Here is an 18,240-nt window from a genome sequence, read left to right as displayed (position 1 = left end):
TCAGCCTCACCTCAGTCCCTGGAAAAATCATGGAGCAGGTCCTCAAGGAATCAATTCTGAAGCACTTAGAGGAGAGGAAAGTGATCAGGAACAGCCAGCATGGATTCACCAAGGGAAGGTCATGCCTGACTAATCTAATTGCCTTTTATGATGAGATTACTGGTTCTGTGGATGAAGGGAAAGCAGTGGATGTATTGTTTCTTGACTTTAGCAAAGCTTTTGACACGGTCTCCCATAGTATTCTTGTCAGCAAGTTAAGGAAGTATGGGCTGGATGAATGCACTATAAGGTGGGTAGAAAGCTGGCTAGATTGTCGGGCTCAACGGGTAGTGATCAATGGCTCCATGTCTAGTTGGCAGCCGGTATCAAGTGGAGTGCCCCAAAGGTCGGTCCTGGGGCCGGTTTTGTTCAATATCTTCATAAATGATCTGGAGGATGGTGTGGATTGCACTCTCAGCAAATTTGCGGATGATACTAAACTGGGAGGAGTGGTAGATACGCTGGAGGGGAGGGATAGGATACAGAAGGACCTAGACAAATTGGAGGATTGGGCCAAAAGAAATCTGATGAGGTTCAATAAGGATAAGTGCAGGGTCCTGCACTTAGGATGGAAGAATCCAATGCACTGCTACAGACTAGGGACCGAATGGCTAGGCAGCAGTTCTGCGGAAAAGGACCTGGGATGACAGTGGACGAGAAGCTGGATATGAGTCAGCAGTGTGCCCTTGTTGCCAAGAAGGCCAATGGCATTTTGGGATGTATAAGTAGGGGCATAGCGAGCAGATCGAGGGACGTGATCGTTCCCCTCTATTCGACATTGGTGAGGCCTCACCTGGAGTACTGTGTCCAGTTTTGGGCCCCACACTACAAGAAGGATGTGGAGAAATTGGAGAGTCCAGCGAAGGGCAACAAAAATGATTAGGGGTCTGGAACACATGAGTTATGAGGAGAGGCTGAGGGAGCTGGGATTGTTTAGCCTGCAAAAGAGAAGAATGAGGGGGGATTTGATAGCTGCTTTCAACTACCTGAAAGGGGGTTCCAAAGAGGATGGCTCTAGACTGTTCTCAATGGTAGCAGATGACAGAATGAGGAGTAATGGTCTCAAGTTGCAGTGCGGGAGGTTTAGATTGGATATTAGGAAAAACTTTTTCACTAAGAGGGTGGTGAAACACTGGAATGCGTTACCTAGGGAGGTGGTAGAATCTCCTTCCTTAGAGGTTTTTAAGGTCAGGCTTGACAAAGCCCTGGCTGGGATGATTTAACTGGGAATTGGTCCTGCTTTGAGCAGGGGGTTGGACTAGATGACCTTCTGGGGTCCCTTCCAACCCTGATATTCTATGATTCTATGACAACAAGGAGGCTAAGGAATGGAGGCCTTGTTCTATCACACTCGCTGTTCTTCAGGAGTTTCCTCACTAGACAAAGGCAAAGGAAGACAGCCTCAGCACTGGCTTCTTTCTTATTCCTTCTCTCTCCCCACTTACAGTATTATTATGAAGGTGCTGATTTGCAAAATGTGCATCTTAAATCATACTCTGCCTGTTGGCACCTTTACAAGACACTATAACCAGAGCCCTCAAGTAGTGGGTAATTTTTCAATTCCCACTTTTTTTTTTTTTTTGAGAACTTACTCATTGAAATATCCCTCATGTCCTTTTAGCATAAATATTAAATATAGCTCACAATTCATGAAGACGAATGCATACTTTAAAACAAAAGCCTGCAGATCTACAGATCTGAGAGAAACATATCATTTACACATTTATAAACACAGGGATGCAGGAGGAGGGGACGGGAGAGGGAGCAGAGCCTGTAAATGAGCAGATAAACGCCTACCTGTCTGCCAAGGACTTTTAGCCATCGATCCACTCAGCTTGTTCTGATGCACATTACAAAAAACTAATATCTATTAGTTTTACCCATGATAAGAAACAATCAGCCATTTGTTTTGTGTTTTTGATAAACCTTTAAGATCTTTTTCAGTGATGTGGAGGAGAATCAGAAAAACAAACAACAACAAGGAAAGTCCAGCTTTTTACTATTTCATTGAAGGGTGGTGGTAGGATCAGGGGTGATAGTGTGTGGGAGTTAACATTCATAATAAGATGATAATTGCATCCATTTCTCTTTCCAGAACTGCTGCTGCAAAGTCTGTAGAGGGGAGAGAGTGGGGGATTGGTGTACAAAGAAGAATATGAAGACACCAGATTGTTTTTTTACTCTTAGTTATTTTACCAGCTATCAGATTGCCAAAGTGAGTTCTCTAAAACACTGTGCACAGCTGTTGTCCGGTATTGGTGACAGCTCAAATCTTGTACAAACAGTAAATCAGGATACAGGAATCCAGACCAAAAATACATATCACTCATCTAACGAAACTGCAACTTAAAGTCTCCTTTTCAATAAATGCGCTCCTGCATTTTGATTGCTTTGTGTCTTAAGACACAGGCATCCCTATCTTTCTATGAAATGTTGCATCTATTGCCTGCAATTTTATTTTGTTCTTCAAGAAGGAATATTTTAAACTCTGAACAAAGCTCCATTTAGGGAATGATGGAAGGGCTGAGATTGAAGTGTTCTCTGTTCAAGCCCATCCTGTAAAACTGAAATATTTCATAGTGCATGTTTATTTTCTTTTACTTACATAGAAATGAAGAGTCCCCCTCTGCAACAAAACACATTATGAGGAGAGCACAACCTATCGTTCTGTAGCCTAGAAGACATAACCGCACTCGGCATGATGAATGCGATCTCCTTTGCCAAACCATTAGATTAGAAACAGCAAATTTTGAATGGGTGACAGAAGCTACAGTTTGCATGGAACAGAGTTAATTTCATGAACAGAACTGTATAAATCTTCTATAAAAACTTCAGTGAGAGGAGCTTTATAAACACTTAGAGATTGATGACAACAGGTTATCCTTGGGAACTGAAAGACCATTTTCCTCAGGATGTGGTGTCACTGTGCCTCCGTGGGTCACAACTGAGAATACCAAATTCAGGACAAACTGCTGAGAAATAGGGTAGACACCCCAAAACTGGTGGTTATTCTCCCATAAGATACACCAAAGCAGCAACAAAAGTAAACTTCTGTTTCAGCACACTGGCTGACAAGAAGACAGAAAAGCAGTCTCCTTAGGTATTCCAGTCCTCGATTCAACACCCAGCCCTGGTCTACACTAGCACTTTAGGTCGAATTTAGCAGCGTTAAATCGATGTAAACCTGCACCCGTCCACACGATGAAGCCCTTTATTTCGACTTAAAGGGCTCTTAAAATCCATTTCCTTACTACACCCCTGACAAGTGGATTAGTGCTTAAATCGGCCTTGCCAGGTTGAATTTGGGGTACTGTGGACATAATTCGACGGTATTGGCCTCCGGGAGCTATCCCAGAGTGCTCCATTGTGACCGCTCTGGACAGCACTCTCAACTCAGATGCACTGGCCAGGTAGACAGGAAAAGAACCGTGAACTTTTTAATCTCATTTCCTGTTTGGCCAGCGTGGCAAGCTGCAGGTGACCATGCAGAGCTCATCAGCAGAGGTGACCATGATGGAGTCCCAGAATCGCAAAACAGCTCCAGCATGGACTGAACGGGAGGTACGGGATCTGATCGCTGTATGGGGAGAGGAATCCATGCTATCAGAACTCCGTTCCAGTTTTCGAAATGCCAAAACCTTTGTCAAAATCTCCCAGGGCATGAAGGACAGAGACCATAACAGGGACCCAAAGCAGTGCTGCGTGAAACTTAAGGAGCTGAGGCAAGCCTACCAGAAAACCAGAGAGGCGAATGGCCGCTCCGGGTCAGAGCCCCAAACATGCCGCTTCTATGATGAGCTGCATGCCATTTTAGGGGGTTCAGCCACCACTACCCCAGCCGTGTTGTTTGACTCCTTCAGTGGAGATGGAGGCAACACGGAAGCAGGTTTTGGGGACGAAGCAGATGATGATGATGAGGTTGTAGATAGCTCACAGCAAGCAAGCTGAGAAACCGGTTTTCCCGACAGCCAGGAACTGTTTCTCACCCTGGACCTGGAGCCAGTACCCCCCGAACCCACCCAAGGCTACTTCCTGGACCCGGCAGGCGGAGAAGGGACCTCCGGTGAGTGTACCTTTTAAAATACTATACATGGTTTAAAAGCAAGCATGTGAAAGGATTACTTTGCCCTGGCATTCGCGGCTCTCCTGGATGTACTCCCAAAGCCTTTGCAAAAGGTTTCTGGGGAGGGCAGCCTTATTGCGTCCTCCATGGAAGGACGCTTTACCACTCCAGGCCAGTAACACGTACTCGGGAATCATTGTACAACAAAGCATTGCAGTGTATGTTTGCTGGCGTTCAAACAACATCCGTTCTTTATCTCTCTGTGTTATCCTCAGGAGAGTGAGATATCATTCATGGTCACCTGGTTGAAATAGGGTGCTTTTCTTCAGGGGACACTCAGAGGAGCCCGTTCCTGCTGGGCTGTTTACCTGTGGCTGAACAGTAATGTTCCCCGCTGTTAGCCACAGGGAGGGGGGGAGGGCTGAGGGGGTAGCCACGCGGTAGGGGGAGGCAAAATGCGACCTTGTAATGAAAGCACATGTGCTATGTATGTAATGTTAACAGCAAGGTTTACCCTGAGAGAGTGTAGCCACTGTTTTATAAAATGTGTCTTTTTAAATACCGCTGTCCCTTCTTTTTTCTCCACCAGCTGCATGTGTTCCAATGATCACAGGATCTTCTCCTTCCCAGAGGCTAGTGAAGATTAGAAAGAAAAAAAAACGCACTCGTGATGAAATGTTCTCTGAGCTCATGCTGTCCTCCCACACTGACAGAGCACAGACGAATGTGTGGAGGCAAATAATGTCAGAGTGCAGGAAAGCACAAAATGACCGGGAGGAGAGGTGGCGGGCTGAAGAGAGTAAGTGGTGGGCTGAAGACAGGGCTGAAGCTCAAATGTGGCGACAGCGTGATGAGAGGAGGCAGGATTCAATGCTGAGGCTGCTGGAGGACCAAACCAGTATGCTTCAGTGTATGGTTGAGCTGCAGCAAAGGCAGCTGGAGCACAGACTGCCACTGCAGCCCCTCTGTTACCAACCGCCCTCCTCCCCAAGTTCCATAGCCTCCACACCCAGACGCCCAAGAACGCGGTGGAGGAGCCACCGGCCAACCAGCCACTCCGCCACAGAGGATTGCAAAAAAAAAAAAGAAGGCTGGCATTCAATAAATTTTAAAGTTGTAAACTTTTAAAGTGCTGTGTGGCATTTTCCTTCCCTCCTCCACCACCCCTCCTGGGCTACCTTGGTAGTCATCCCCCTATTTGTGTGATGAATGAATAAAGAATGCATGAATGTGAAGCAACAATGACTTTATTGCCTCTGCAAGCAATGATTAAAGGGAGGAGGGGAGGGTGGTTAGCTTGCAGGGAAGTAGAGTGAACCAAGGGGCGGGGGGTTTCCATCAAGGAGAAACAAAGAGAACTTTCACACCGTAGCCTGGCCAGTTAGGAAACTGGTTTTCAAAGCTTCTCTGATGCATACCACGCCCTCCTGTGTTGTTCTAACCGCCCTGGTGTCTGGCTGCGCGTAACCAGCAGCCAGGCGATTTGCCTCAACCTCCCACCCTACCATAAACGTCTCCCCCTTACTCTCACAGATATTGTGGAGCACACAGCAAGCAGTAATAACAGTGGGAATATTGGTTTCGCTGTGGTCTAAGCGAGTCAGTAAACTGCGCCAGCGCGCCTTTAAACATCCAAATGCACATTCTACCACCATTCTGCACTTGCTCAGCCTGTAATTGAACAGCTTCTGACTACTGTCCAGGCTGCCTGTGTACGGCTTCATAAGCCATGGCATTAAGGGGTAGGCTGGGTCCCCAAGGATACATATAGGCATTTCAACGTCCCCAACAGTTATTTTCTGGTCTGGGAATAAAGTCCCTTCCTGCAGCTTTTGAAACAGACCAGAGTTCCTGAAGATGCGAGCGTCATGTACCTTTCCTGGCCATCCCACGTTGATGTTGGTGAAATGTCCCTTGTGATCCACCAGAGCTTGCAGCACTATTGAAAAGTACCCCTTGCGGTTTATGTACTCGCCGGCTTGGTGCTCCGGTGCCAAGATAGGGATATGGGTTCCGTCTATGGCCCCACCACAGTTAGGGAATCCCATTGCAGCAAAACCATCCACTATGACCTGCACATTTCCCAGGGTCACTACCTTTGATATCAGCAGATCTTTGATTGCGTGGGCTACTTGCATCACAGCAGCCCCAACAGTAGATTTGCCCACTCCAAACTGATTCCCAACTGACCGGTAGCTGTCTGGCGTTGCAAGCTTCCACAGGGCTATTGCCACTCGCTTCTCAACTGTGAGGGCTACTCTCATCTTGGTATTCATGCGCTTCAGGGCAGAGGAAAGCAAGTCACAAAGTTCCATGAAAGTGCCCTTACGCATGCGAAAGTTTCGCAGCCACTGGGAATCGTCCCAGACCTGCAACACTATGCGGTCCCACCAGTCTGTGCTTGTTTCCCGAGCCCAGAATCGACATTCCACAGCATGAACCTGCCCCATTAGCACCATGATGCATGCATTGGCAGGGCCCATGCTTTGAGAGAAATCTGTGTCCATGTCCTGATCACTCACGTGACCGCACTGACGTCTCCTCCTTTCCCGGTATTGCTTTGCCAGGTTCTGGTGCTCCATATACTGCTGGATAATGCGTGTGGTGTTTAATGTGCTCCTAATTGCCAAAGTGAGCTGAGCGGCCTCCATGCTTGCCTTGGTATGGCGTCCGCACAGAAAAAAGGCGCGGACCAATTGTCTGCCGTTGCTCTGACGGAGGGAGGGGCGACTGATGACATGGCTTACAGGGTTGGCTTCAGGGAGCTAAAATCAACAAAGGGGGTGGCTTTACATCAAGGAGTATTTCAGGCAGGACTTCACGGAGGGTTCCAATAAGAAATGGTGCACCTAAGTTTTTATTCTTATTGGAACAAGGAGGTTAGTCTGGCCTCTGATTGATACATGGCTAGATTTACCTTGCTGCACCTTCTCTGTGAGTGACTGCAGTGTGACTTAGAGGAATGAGTCCCCTAGACGGGGGAGGGAGGGGAAGCAAATGAGTATAAAACAAATCTGGTCTATTTCTTGTTTTGATCCACTCCATCTATCTTTTACATCTTTGGCTGGCAGCAGACGGTGCAGAAGGACTGCATGCCATCCACATCTCATGGCTGCCTGGCAGAAGATGATGCAATAGGACTGCTAGCAATCTGTATCGCCTGCCTGCTCACCATAAGACAGTTCAATAGGACTGACTGCAGGACTAAAGAGAATGACCTGGTCGAGTCACTCCAAATTTAGTCCCTGCACCCATGTCTGCCCAGGCGCTCCTGGCTGACATGGCCAGGAGCACCTCGGACATGATGAGGACGGCTACCAGTCGTACTGTACCGTCTGCTACCACAAGGCAATGGGTTGATGCTGCTGTGTAGCAATGCAGTACCACGTCTGCCAGCACCCAGGAGACATAGGGTGACGGTTACCTGAGCGGGCTCCATGCTTGCCGTGGTATGGCGTCTACACAGGTAACTCAGGAAAAAAGGCGCAAAACGATTGTCTGCCCTTGCTTTCACAGAGGGAGGGAGGGAACGGGGGCCTGACGATATGTACCCAGAACCACCCGCAACAATGTTTTAGCCCCATCAGGCATTGGGATCTCAACCCAGAATTCCAATGGGCAGCGGAGACTGCGGGAACTGTGGGATAGCCACCCACAGTGCAACACTCTGGAAGTCGACGCTAGCCTCGGTACTGTGGAAGCACTCCGCCGAGTTAATGCACTTAATGCACTTAGAGCATTTTCTGTGGGGACACACACACTTGAATATATAAAACCGATTTCTAAAAAACCGACTTCTATAAATTCGACCTGATTTTGTAGCGTAGACATACCCCCAGACACTATACTTAATGATGAGTGGTTATTTAAAACCAATTTCATCAAACAAAAAGGGTTTTTCTTATCCCAAAGGACCAGCCACATACCCAGGTGAATATATAATTCAGATCTTACCTAATAATCACACTGTTGCCAATCCTTTGGAATCTAAAATCTGTAGGTAGGTAGATAAAATTGGTTAAAGGAATCAAATACATACAACAATTGCAAGGTTCTTGGTTCAGGCTTGTAGCAATGATGGAATAAACTGCTGGCTTGTTAAGTCTCTGGTTGCTTCTAAATGGGAGCATTGGTTAGAATGCTTCCATTAGCATAAGTTCATAGTCCAGAGGTTTGAGCAGGAAAGAGGCAAAATAGAGATGTTTCCAGGGCCTTTTACAGCTTCTGCCAAGTGAAGGGAAACCTATTGTTCTCTCTGGGGAAAATTACAGGTAACAAGATGGTACTTGGAGTCAGATGGGCAAGTCACATGTCCATGCATGATTTCGTTTAGTCATAGTAGAGGCCATCACAGGAAAGTCCATTAAGTGTAGATAGGTATTTTCCATGGCCCACTTTGAGTTAAGTGTTCGTTGATGAGCCATTTAACTTGAATAGTCCCTTCAAGATGTGCAAGCTAAATACCATGTGGGTGTTACATTTGAAATACAGGTTCATAGTTAATATTCATAACTTCATATACAAAAATGGCATGCATACAAATAGCATAATCATATTCAGCAAATCATAACCTTTCTATAGACACCTTACTTGACATATTTTGTACAAGATTTGTTGCAATTATATAACATTGGTAGCAACAATGATCTACATGGTCATATTTTATCAGATAACGTCACATGCGGACACCTACACCGTTGGTCACTTAGCTGTTAAACACAAAGTTGTACGTGAACACCGTATGCAAGTACAGTGGTGGCACAAGTGGCTTTGTTATTAGTGGAAAGAAAGATATCATTGGCATATTATTGATGTGTTGTGGGCACAGTAAGAACTTACAGAAAAGTTTGTATGAACTCAATGAGATACTTGAAAGCTAAAGTCGCGGGCTTTAAAACTTCCTACAAGCTACCTTCTAAATTAGGCAGACAATTAAATTCAATGGTGAGCCTACTGGAAGTAGGGTGATATCTCCCATGCTTCCCCCATCAAGGTCTCTTCATTCAGCTCTACATATAATGCTAAAGACATTAGACATTTCAGGGTACAGGTCCACATTGCTAATCAAAAGCCACAATTACTCATTCATTATACTGTTTTGTAGAATCTATTTTGTTTTGCATTTAACTATTTATATTTCAGGTTTCACAGCTCTGAGAAACAAAGCAGTACACGTCTTTGTTCCCACAGTCTGCCCAGCAGGCTTGCTTCACAACTGTATCAACTTTATAGCTTACAAATTTGCAGCTTACAAATTCACAGCCAATACCCGCTTCTCAAAAAGATTTGCCAAGGGCATTGATACATAAAATCATAATATAGTACCTTGGTTTTAAGATTAAGTGGATTGAAATGCATCACTATGCACTAACCCATGGGCAGTTGTTTCTTCCAGGTACTGGGAGAGTGCATTAAATCTTTGAACAACGCTGAATAATAATTAACCTGCTGTCTAGGACCGTTCATTGATCCTAGAATTTTAACTCAACTTCTGACTGGGAAGGCGTGCCTTTCTTTAACTCATGGTTTTGTTTTCTAATTTTTTTTTTTTTTTAGCTTTTAAACCTATGTCCTTCTTGTCTCTTCCAGATCTTTAGAGTTAGTTTATCCCTACACAGGTGTTTTTCATCCCTCTCCATGCCGCATTTTCCTCTGTCATTATTTTCTTTCTTAGTTATTTTCCACCACATTACTTTTGCCCAAAACATACCTTCAGGATGCTAGACAAGCTGGCAACACTCCCTTACGTTAAAAGCAATTATCTGAAAAGTTTCTATCAGGCTTTAGGTCAGTACCCACTACTCAGATAGTAGTTTATATTATTTTTAAAATAAAGAGTCACTAATTATTTTTTAAAGTTACTGGGCCACTGATTGTTACAGCACCTGAAGACCATGCTGGCCTCTCTTAACTTACACTAGCTGTTAACAAGAGGTAACAATTTTCTATTGCTGTTATTGGGCACTGGTACAATTTCCCTCTTTTACAATATTTGTTGGAATAATTTTCTTTAGCCCTTGGCAAGAAGCCTTTGTCTCTTGTCACAGCTATCAGACAGGACAATCTGAATTTCCATTCCTTTCCAAATGCTATCCAGCTGTATCTGTCATTCCTAACTGATGCCACAATTGTAGCCTTAGAGCTGTCAAAATGCCCAGCTGACATGCACTGATGAACAAGTATGAAATTGATGAAAGTGATGTCAGTTGGCTTTACTATATGAATATGATTTTCTATCACCTTAATTACTCAAAAGCAATAACCTTGGGGAGTCCTGATCTGGATGATCTTTTGATGATTCTATTTATGCAATCACAGCTACAAGTTTTGCTTATTTATGCAATATTACCACACTATAGTATCCACACTCTCACATTGAGAACTGTACATCACCATCTATGATCAGGTCTTATTTACTCTAACTGATTAGCTTGAGATTCCATTTCAAAGCAAACTGAAATGCAGGAGACTTTTTAAGTTCCAAAACCTCAACAGAATCTAAACATTAACACCACATTTTAACGCAGAAATTGAAAATCATTCCCCTCCCCACACCAAATAGCTAGCTAAAAATCAAGTATTCAATCTAGAGTTCTGTATTTCATATGCTACAGATCAGGATAACAGAAGCATCTGAAGTTGTGTAAGAGGTGAAGATCCCTGCAGAGTTTTAAGTAAGGTCTTTCATTCTCCACAAATCAAGCTATACCTAATTTCTGCAGCAAGGTTCTTTAATTCTGTGGCATTCCCATACAGCAGTCTGGAAATTCCCAAGTAACCTAATTTAAATTAAAAACTTGATTTTTCGATGAACTAAATGAGAAACTGAATAATACATTAATTACAGTAGATTATTAATTATTATTACTTGTGTTATCCTAGTGCCGAGGAGCCCCAGTCATGGACCAGGACCCCGTTGTGGTAGGTGCTGTACATACATAGAACAAATAGGCAGTCCCTACCCCCAAAGACCTCACAATTGAAGGGCATGGCTACACTTGCAGATGTAGAGCGCTGTGAGTTAAACCCACCTTCGAAGAGCGCAGTAGGGAAAGTGCTGCAGTCTGTCCACACTGACAGCTGCAAGCGCACTGGTGTGGCCACATTTGCGGAGCTTGCAGCAGCATTGGGAGCAATGTATTATGGACAGCTATCCCACAGAGCACCTCTTCCCATTCTGGTACTGCAGCTTGTGGGAACGGGGTGGAGAGGCTGGGGCATTCTGGATTCTGTCCCAACACCCTGTGATGCAGCAGTTCGCATCCCAGCAATCCCTGTGCCTCCGTCCACATTTGGCACCATCTTTCAACATTTTTTGTACTGCACACTCTATCTTCCCTTTTGGTCTGCGGGAATGGAGCCCGAACTGCTGAGGAGTATGCTGACAAGTCTCACCAGCACGTCACATTCGGCCGTCGAGTTATTCCTTATGATCCAAAGTGACAGTGAGGGCTCCAACGATGATATCGACTCGAGTAACACATATAACACGAGCTTGCTTGTGGCATTCATGGACATGCTCACCACTGTGGAACGCCACTTTTGGGCTCGGGAAACAAGCACTGAGTGGTGGGATCACGTCGTCATGCAAGTCTGGGATGACGAGCAGTGGCTGCAGAACTTTCAGATGAGAAAAGCCACTTTCATGGGACTGTGTGAGGAGCTCGCCCCCACCCTGTGGCACAAGGACACGAGATTGAGAGCTGCCCTGACGGTGGAGAAGCGGGTGGCTATTGCAATCTGAAAGCTGGCAACTCCAGACAACTACCAATCGGTCGCTAACCAGTTTGGAGTGGGAAAGTCGACTGTTGGAATTGTATTGATGCAAGTTTGCAGGGCCATTAATCGCATCCTGCTCAGAACAACCGTGACTCTGGGTAACATGCATGACATTGTGGATGGCTATGCACAAATGGGTTTCCCTAACTGCAGAGGGGCAATAGATGGCACACATATTCCAGTTCTGGCACCAGCCCACCTAGCCTCCAAGTACGTTAATCGGAAATGGTATTTCTCTATGGTTCTCCAGGTGCTTGTGGATCACCGTGGGCATTTCATTGACATTAACGCAGGCTGGCCTGGAAAGGTGCATGATGCATGCATCTTTCAGAACACTGGCCTGTTCAGGAAGCTGCAAGCCGGGACTTTTTTCCCAGACCAGAAGGGGGAAGTTGAAATGCCCATTGTCATCGTTGGAGACCCCGCTTACCCTTTAATGCAGTGGCTCATGAAACCCTTCACAGGGAGCCTTGACAGCAGGAAGGAGCACTTCAACAGGCTGAGCCGGTGCAGAATGACTGTGGAGTGTGCTTTTGGCCATTTAAAGGGCTGCTGGCCCTCTCTGTATGGGAAGCTGGATCTGGCCAATGACAGCATCCCTGCAGTTATATCTGTGTTCTGTACCCTCCATAACATTTGTGAAGGGAAGGGTGAACGATTCACTCAGGCATTGAACTTGGAGGTTCAACATCCGGAGGCTGAATTTGAACAGCTAGAGGGCAGGGCTATAGAGGGGGCCAGAGCAGGGCTGCATGGCTTAGGGATGCCTTGAGGGAGCAATTTGAGGTTGAAAGCCACCAGTAATGTCTGGTGCCCTACACAGGAGTGAAGTGCAGCGGTTCCAGTGTTAGTAGGAATCTGTATTTGCTATGCTGTCTTGCAGTGCCTGTTTCTTTCCTGGCTAAGGTATCTTTTACTTTATGCAATAATAAAGAAGGTTTTCAAAGCCAAAAAATCCATTTATTGAAAAGAGAATTTATTTACTGAAAAGAAACACAACTGCTTAGGAAACAGAAAGGGCAAGGGGGTGGGGTGGGGAACGGTACAATCACAGGTTTGTGTACGTCCTGTTATCATACTCAGCCTTCCTGTCTGGAGTGCTGTGCAATGAGTGCTGCACTTCAGGGTGGCTGTACTGCATGGTGGTGGGGGTTGAGCTCAGAGGGTAAGGGTCATAGTTTTCAGGGCTGGGTGGTGAAACTACAGATGTTGGAGGCAGCTGGTGGTGGTAAGAACCCGGATGTTGGGGAAAGTGGGTTGGAGGTGACATGGGGACACAAGGGAAAGAGTTTTGGGACACGGGCTGCAGGGGAGTCAGGCACAGTAGTGCTCTACCTGCATGGCTACGAGCGCCTGGATAGAGTCCGCTTGGCGCTCCATGATGCTCATCAGCCGATCCGGGCTTTGCTGCCGGAGCACCGCGCTTTTGTGCCGGCGCTCCTCATTCTGCGGGCGGATCCTCCTTTCACGATCCCGCCACTCCTGCACTTTTTGATTTTCATTACTTGAATGCTGCATTACTTCATGCAACATGTCTTCCTTCCTTCTACGTGGCCTCTGTCTGATTCTTTGGAGTCTTTCGGCTGGTGATAACATGGACGGCTGAAATCTCAACGTTGCATCTGTAAAGGCAAAATGCAACACTTAACAGAGGCAGCATTGTTCACACCAGACAGAGCAATGATTCCCCCGTACTTAAGGGCAAGCACAGTCTACACAATAGCATAATTTGCCTGTCCCAAAGCGAGCGCACACAACCCACGGGAGCCCCAAAATGGTGAGTAAGCACAGGTTCAAGGGTGACTGATTGTTTCACAGTTGTACTGTCCTCTGGGTTTCTGTGCCTTGGGGAGAGCCAAAAATGGCAGGGGGCCCCTATACTGAACACTGTCCCCACATTTTCCACAGGAGTTCATCCTTGAAGATATCCCGCTGCTGAGGGTGACCTGGGAAGCAAGGGAGGGTCTTCTACTGCAATGCGCTTTCGCCCTGGCCCGTATGCAGCTTGCCTGTTTGCAGCAATGGTCCCCCGGCCCCTCACAGCACAGTGACGTGAACAAGTTAGCCTTACTGGGACAAGGATCACAGTGGCTCTCCCGAGAAACCTGCACAAGCGCATTGTCCAAGTTCTGGATGAGATCTTTGAAGAGATCACTGAGGCCAATCACCGTGATGTGAGAAAGCACATCAAAGCCCTATTCCGCATCTAGGCATGCATGCAGACCTAACCCTCCTCACCCCAAGAGCCTGCACCGAATCACTTCCTTCCCAAAATAAGAAAAGGAGTACTTGTGGCACCTTAGAGACTAACCAATTTATTTGAGCATAAGCTTTCGTGAGCTCACAGCTCGACTAACCAATTTATTTGAGCATAAGCTTTCGTGAGCTCACAGCTCACGAAAGCTTATGCTCAAATAAATTGGTTAGTCTCTAAGGTGCCACAAGTACTCCTTTTCTTTCTGCGAATACAGACTAACATGGCTGCTACTCTGAAACCTTCCCAAAATAAAAGCCACTTACCAGGAACCTCCTCTGGTGTTTGTCCTTCCCCAGCACCGGCCGCCATGACTGGCTACCTTCCTCTTGGCTTGAGAACAGCTCCTGGCTGCATACACCTAGGGATTCCAGGGTGTCTTCCTCCGCCTCAGCACACTTGCTTCTGCTTAGCTCCTCCTCCTCCTGCCTTGTTGCACTGACCTGTGAGGTGTCCATGGTGGTACTTGGAGTGGAGGTGGGGTCGCCCCCAAGTATTGCGTCCAGCTCTTTGTAAAAACGGCTGGTCATGGGGGCAGCACCGGGACAGTGGTTTGCCTCGTGGGCTTTGCAGTAGGCATTCCACAGCTCCTTCCCTTTAACCCTGCACTGCTGTGCGTCCCGGTCATGGCCCCTTTCCATCATGTCCCTTCATATCTGCCCGAAGGTATTGTATGGACAGCTTCCTCCCCCCAAACACTGATGAGGTCCAGCACCTTGCCATTGCTCCATACTGGGGGTTGTCTGGCACGTGGAGGCATGGTCACCTGGAAAGATTCGCTGAGAGCACTCCACGCCTTGCTGAGCAAACAGGAAGGGGATTTTCAAAATTCCCAGAGAATTTAAAGGGTGGGTCTGACAGTTGGTCACCTGAGGGCAGGGCAGTAGAGTTCAAAGCGATGACCAGAGTGGCTAGAACAGGCAGTGTGGGACACTTCTGGAGGCCGATCAGAACGCACTAACAGACCAGGGCGTCCACCCTGGTGCCGCAGCCGAGGTGGAGCACCAGGAGCACTCTAGCCGCGGAGTCAGAGCGCTCTACGTGCCTTGCCAGCATGGATGGGTAGTGAGCTAGTGCGCCCAGAGCTCCTTTAATGCACTCTAACTCGCAAGTGTAGCCATGCCCTTAGTATAAAGACAAGAGCACAGATGGAGCCTCACTGATGGGGTGGTGCAAGGAAACAATGAGGATATTGGTCAGCATGATTAGGAATATTATCAATTGATTACACTCATTATGATGTGAACTTTAAATTTTAATGTTGCCTGCCCCCTACACAACAATTGTTAGTTTCAATATGCCACATATTCCAGTATTGACAATATACTGCATTTAAGACATTGTTAGGGGAAAGCTGGAGTTTTGGCTGCTGCAGTGGGGGTGGTTGTTGCTTCTGGCACTGAAGAAGGCATAGAAAGCAATTTTAGATTATAAATAAATGCATTAGCTGGATGTTTTTTATAGCATGCATAACAGCGAAACAGTTCAAACAGATTTAATAAAGCATCTTTAAGTTTCAAAGTTACTGCATTGAAGGGGAGCATTTCATACTTGTTTCAGGCTGTTTGCAGACTCAGGAAGAAAACACTGCATTATTTTGCTCGTTTCACATTTTCAAGGCTATCTCAAAAACCAAGTGGGCTAGAAACAATTTTACAAACAGAAAAACAGACCACTGAATACAGTTTTACGGCCTTGGTTTGATTGATGATACTTCTAGTTACCCTGTGAGGAAGATCCCTGAAATCACATCTAGAAAGGAAAAATTGTTTATAAAAAATTGCCAGCATTCCAAAAATTAACAGTGTCTGGTTGATATAGGTATGTGGTGTCGAAGCAAATATTACATATTTGTATACATTTAGCAACTAACTTGAAAAATGTTAGCTATTGACGTATTTAGGAAATTTTACATAAAAGCTTGGAAAGACTTTTTAAAGACTATTTTACAATTTAAAAATATGCTTAAATAGATTCTTAAGCATCTATACTTTATCTTATATACAGTTTACATACACGTCAGTTATCCTTTGCTTCCAGTAAATGACAGAGTGCCTGTCCTCAGGACAAACCACAAAGACATTCATAGCCAGCCTTCCAGTGTTCAAAATATGGAGCCCCATCCTACCTGACAAATCAGAGGCCGTTTTCCCTACATCATAAATAATCTGCAAACGCAAACATATTATCTGCCACTACCCTTCAGTCAGAGAGGTTGTACTGCCAGTCAAAACTAGAAATAGAGAGTCAGTCACCTGCAAAATGAGTGGATTTAAACATATAAAGCGTACACAACCGTGGAAGCTTTAGAGAGAAGGACAGTGCTAACAGGGCTGAGAAAGTTAGGATGATAGCTTTAAGGGTTATAATTTGAGTTAACTTTTGATTCATACAATGCAACTATTCTAATGCTCTAGGACAGTGCACACACTATTTCAAAATGTATTTCATTACATAATACACACTAACGTAACTGACATTAATGTAATTTGCCAATGCTAATAAAATAATTAAAACATCCTCTATGTAACCTGAAGTACCCCCAACCAGGCACACAGTCTTGAGCAAGCAGACTTTGCAACAGGTCCTGGAGATCAACAAGTTCAGGCTTAGCAGGCAACAAAATTACAACTAACAACCCAGGGTCTCCAGATGCATCAAGACCACCTCATGGCCAAGGTGTCAAACGCAAGAGAAAGATCTGAAAGAATCCTCACGGACACTCTCTTTCACCATTACTCAATCTCCTGATAAGACTAGCATCATCGCCGTGCCAGGGCATCAAGACCCAGACTGAAAGGGGTCCACAAATGTGAGGATGTTGCCTATAATAAACCAGCACTGTTGCAGAGGCTATTTATTTTAAAACAATCAGACTAAGAAAGGCCAAAAGAAAAATGCACACACATTGAGCCACCTCCCACATATATTGGCAATAGCATGATTTTCTTGTCCTATGGATCCCCTACAACTCTACGCATATAGTTATTGGACAATATTTATTATAAACATTTGAATCCCAAGCCTCACAGAGTAATTTCAGGAATGGGACTCCTTAATTAACAGTCTTGTAGAAATCTTGTCTGCAGAAGAGATGAATGGAGAAGGGGAAGAGGGATGTTCTCAGACTGACGTTATCAATAGTTTTTCGATTTGGGGGCAGTAGGGAGGGAGGTTATATTCTCTGTTTTATGTACAGAGCTTAATATTTAGGTTCAGCCTTCATAAGAAAGGACAGTAACAGGAAGTTATTGATTTAGAGCTTTACCACAGTCATGAAAAACCAATCTATAAGAGAGATCACATCTGTAGAGAATGTATTTCATACATCAAAACCATACAGATCAGATACAAATACTTCTCTTCGGCTCAAGAAAACTGCAATGCTGGGGTGTTACATATCCAGGGCTTAGCACTGACTTTTGGATCTACAATATTTCAGTGTCATTTCCTCTCAAGCTTCCTGAGCTAAATCAGTAAGACTGGGTTTGTGTAGATTTCCCTTTCCTTAAGCCACACAACAATTAATACGATTAACAGGTCAGGGAGAACACCTGGTGAAAGCCTTCAGTAGGTAACAGCACAGCCGGTAATTTAGGTAAAGGCACTGCATTGATGGTAGTGCTGCTCCAAACACAGCAAATGAGGAAATGGTGGAGCACACGCATTACCGCCTTTCCTCTATTATTCTATACATTTCATGAGGGATTTCACTCTTTCAAAGGATAAATAAAATATCTGCAGGGGAAACACCAATCTCACGAAGATGAGTTTCACTAGAGGGGAAAAACCAATTCACTGGATTCCTCAATTTCTACCCTACTGGGAACTGTCGGAATATTTATTGGCTGCACAGAGCAATCCGGCAGTTCTGTGGATTTTTTGCACTCTAATTAATGCTCTTCTTTGAAATCATTTGCCTAATTACATTTTTAAAAACTTTTAATGGAGTCAAAGCATAAATCAAGTGTCCATCAGGAAATTCAGAGTTAAAGCATGAATCATTTGCCATGAATCATTGTGTTATGCTCAGAGTGGTGAGAACTGCAGCAGCTCAGGGGTTGTGTGACAAAGTATTGTGGCTGCCACCTAGAAGATAAGATTT

At 45.3% G+C, this 18,240-nt stretch overlaps 2 protein-coding genes across 7 annotated transcripts in view; both read right to left on the bottom strand.

The window, feature by feature from the left end:
- The window catches only part of RPTOR (regulatory associated protein of MTOR complex 1), a 313,806-nt gene that overhangs the window by 203,264 nt on the left and 92,302 nt on the right, over positions 1-18,240 (bottom strand). The gene's annotated exons all lie outside the window — the stretch shown is intronic.
- LOC144929287 (uncharacterized) lies at positions 13,171-14,996 on the bottom strand. The gene is made up of 2 exons (XM_078848410.1): positions 14,402-14,996; positions 13,171-13,503 (listed from the first exon to the last, which is right to left on the bottom strand). The coding sequence occupies exons 1-2, from the start codon at positions 14,445-14,447 to the stop codon at positions 13,196-13,198; spliced, it is 354 nt and encodes a 117-aa protein (XP_078704536.1). The 5' UTR covers positions 14,448-14,996; the 3' UTR covers positions 13,171-13,195.

This window comes from Lepidochelys kempii, chromosome 14 (assembly GCF_965140285.1).
Source record: "Lepidochelys kempii isolate rLepKem1 chromosome 14, rLepKem1.hap1, whole genome shotgun sequence".
Taxonomy (NCBI): domain Eukaryota; kingdom Metazoa; phylum Chordata; order Testudines; family Cheloniidae; genus Lepidochelys; species Lepidochelys kempii.
Note: the sequence above shows the minus strand (reverse complement) of the source record. Positions and strands in the feature narration are given on the sequence as shown.

Excerpts from the sequence above, each read along its gene's own strand:
- LOC144929287 (XM_078848410.1), bottom strand. The coding sequence starts at position 14,447 with ATGGCGGCCGGTGCTGGGGAAGGACAAACACCAGAGGAGGTTCCTG. Across the intron at positions 13,504-14,401 it reads AACACCAGAGGAGGTTCCTG|ATGCAACGTTGAGATTTCAG; the intron begins GTAAGTGGCTTT and ends TTGCCTTTACAG.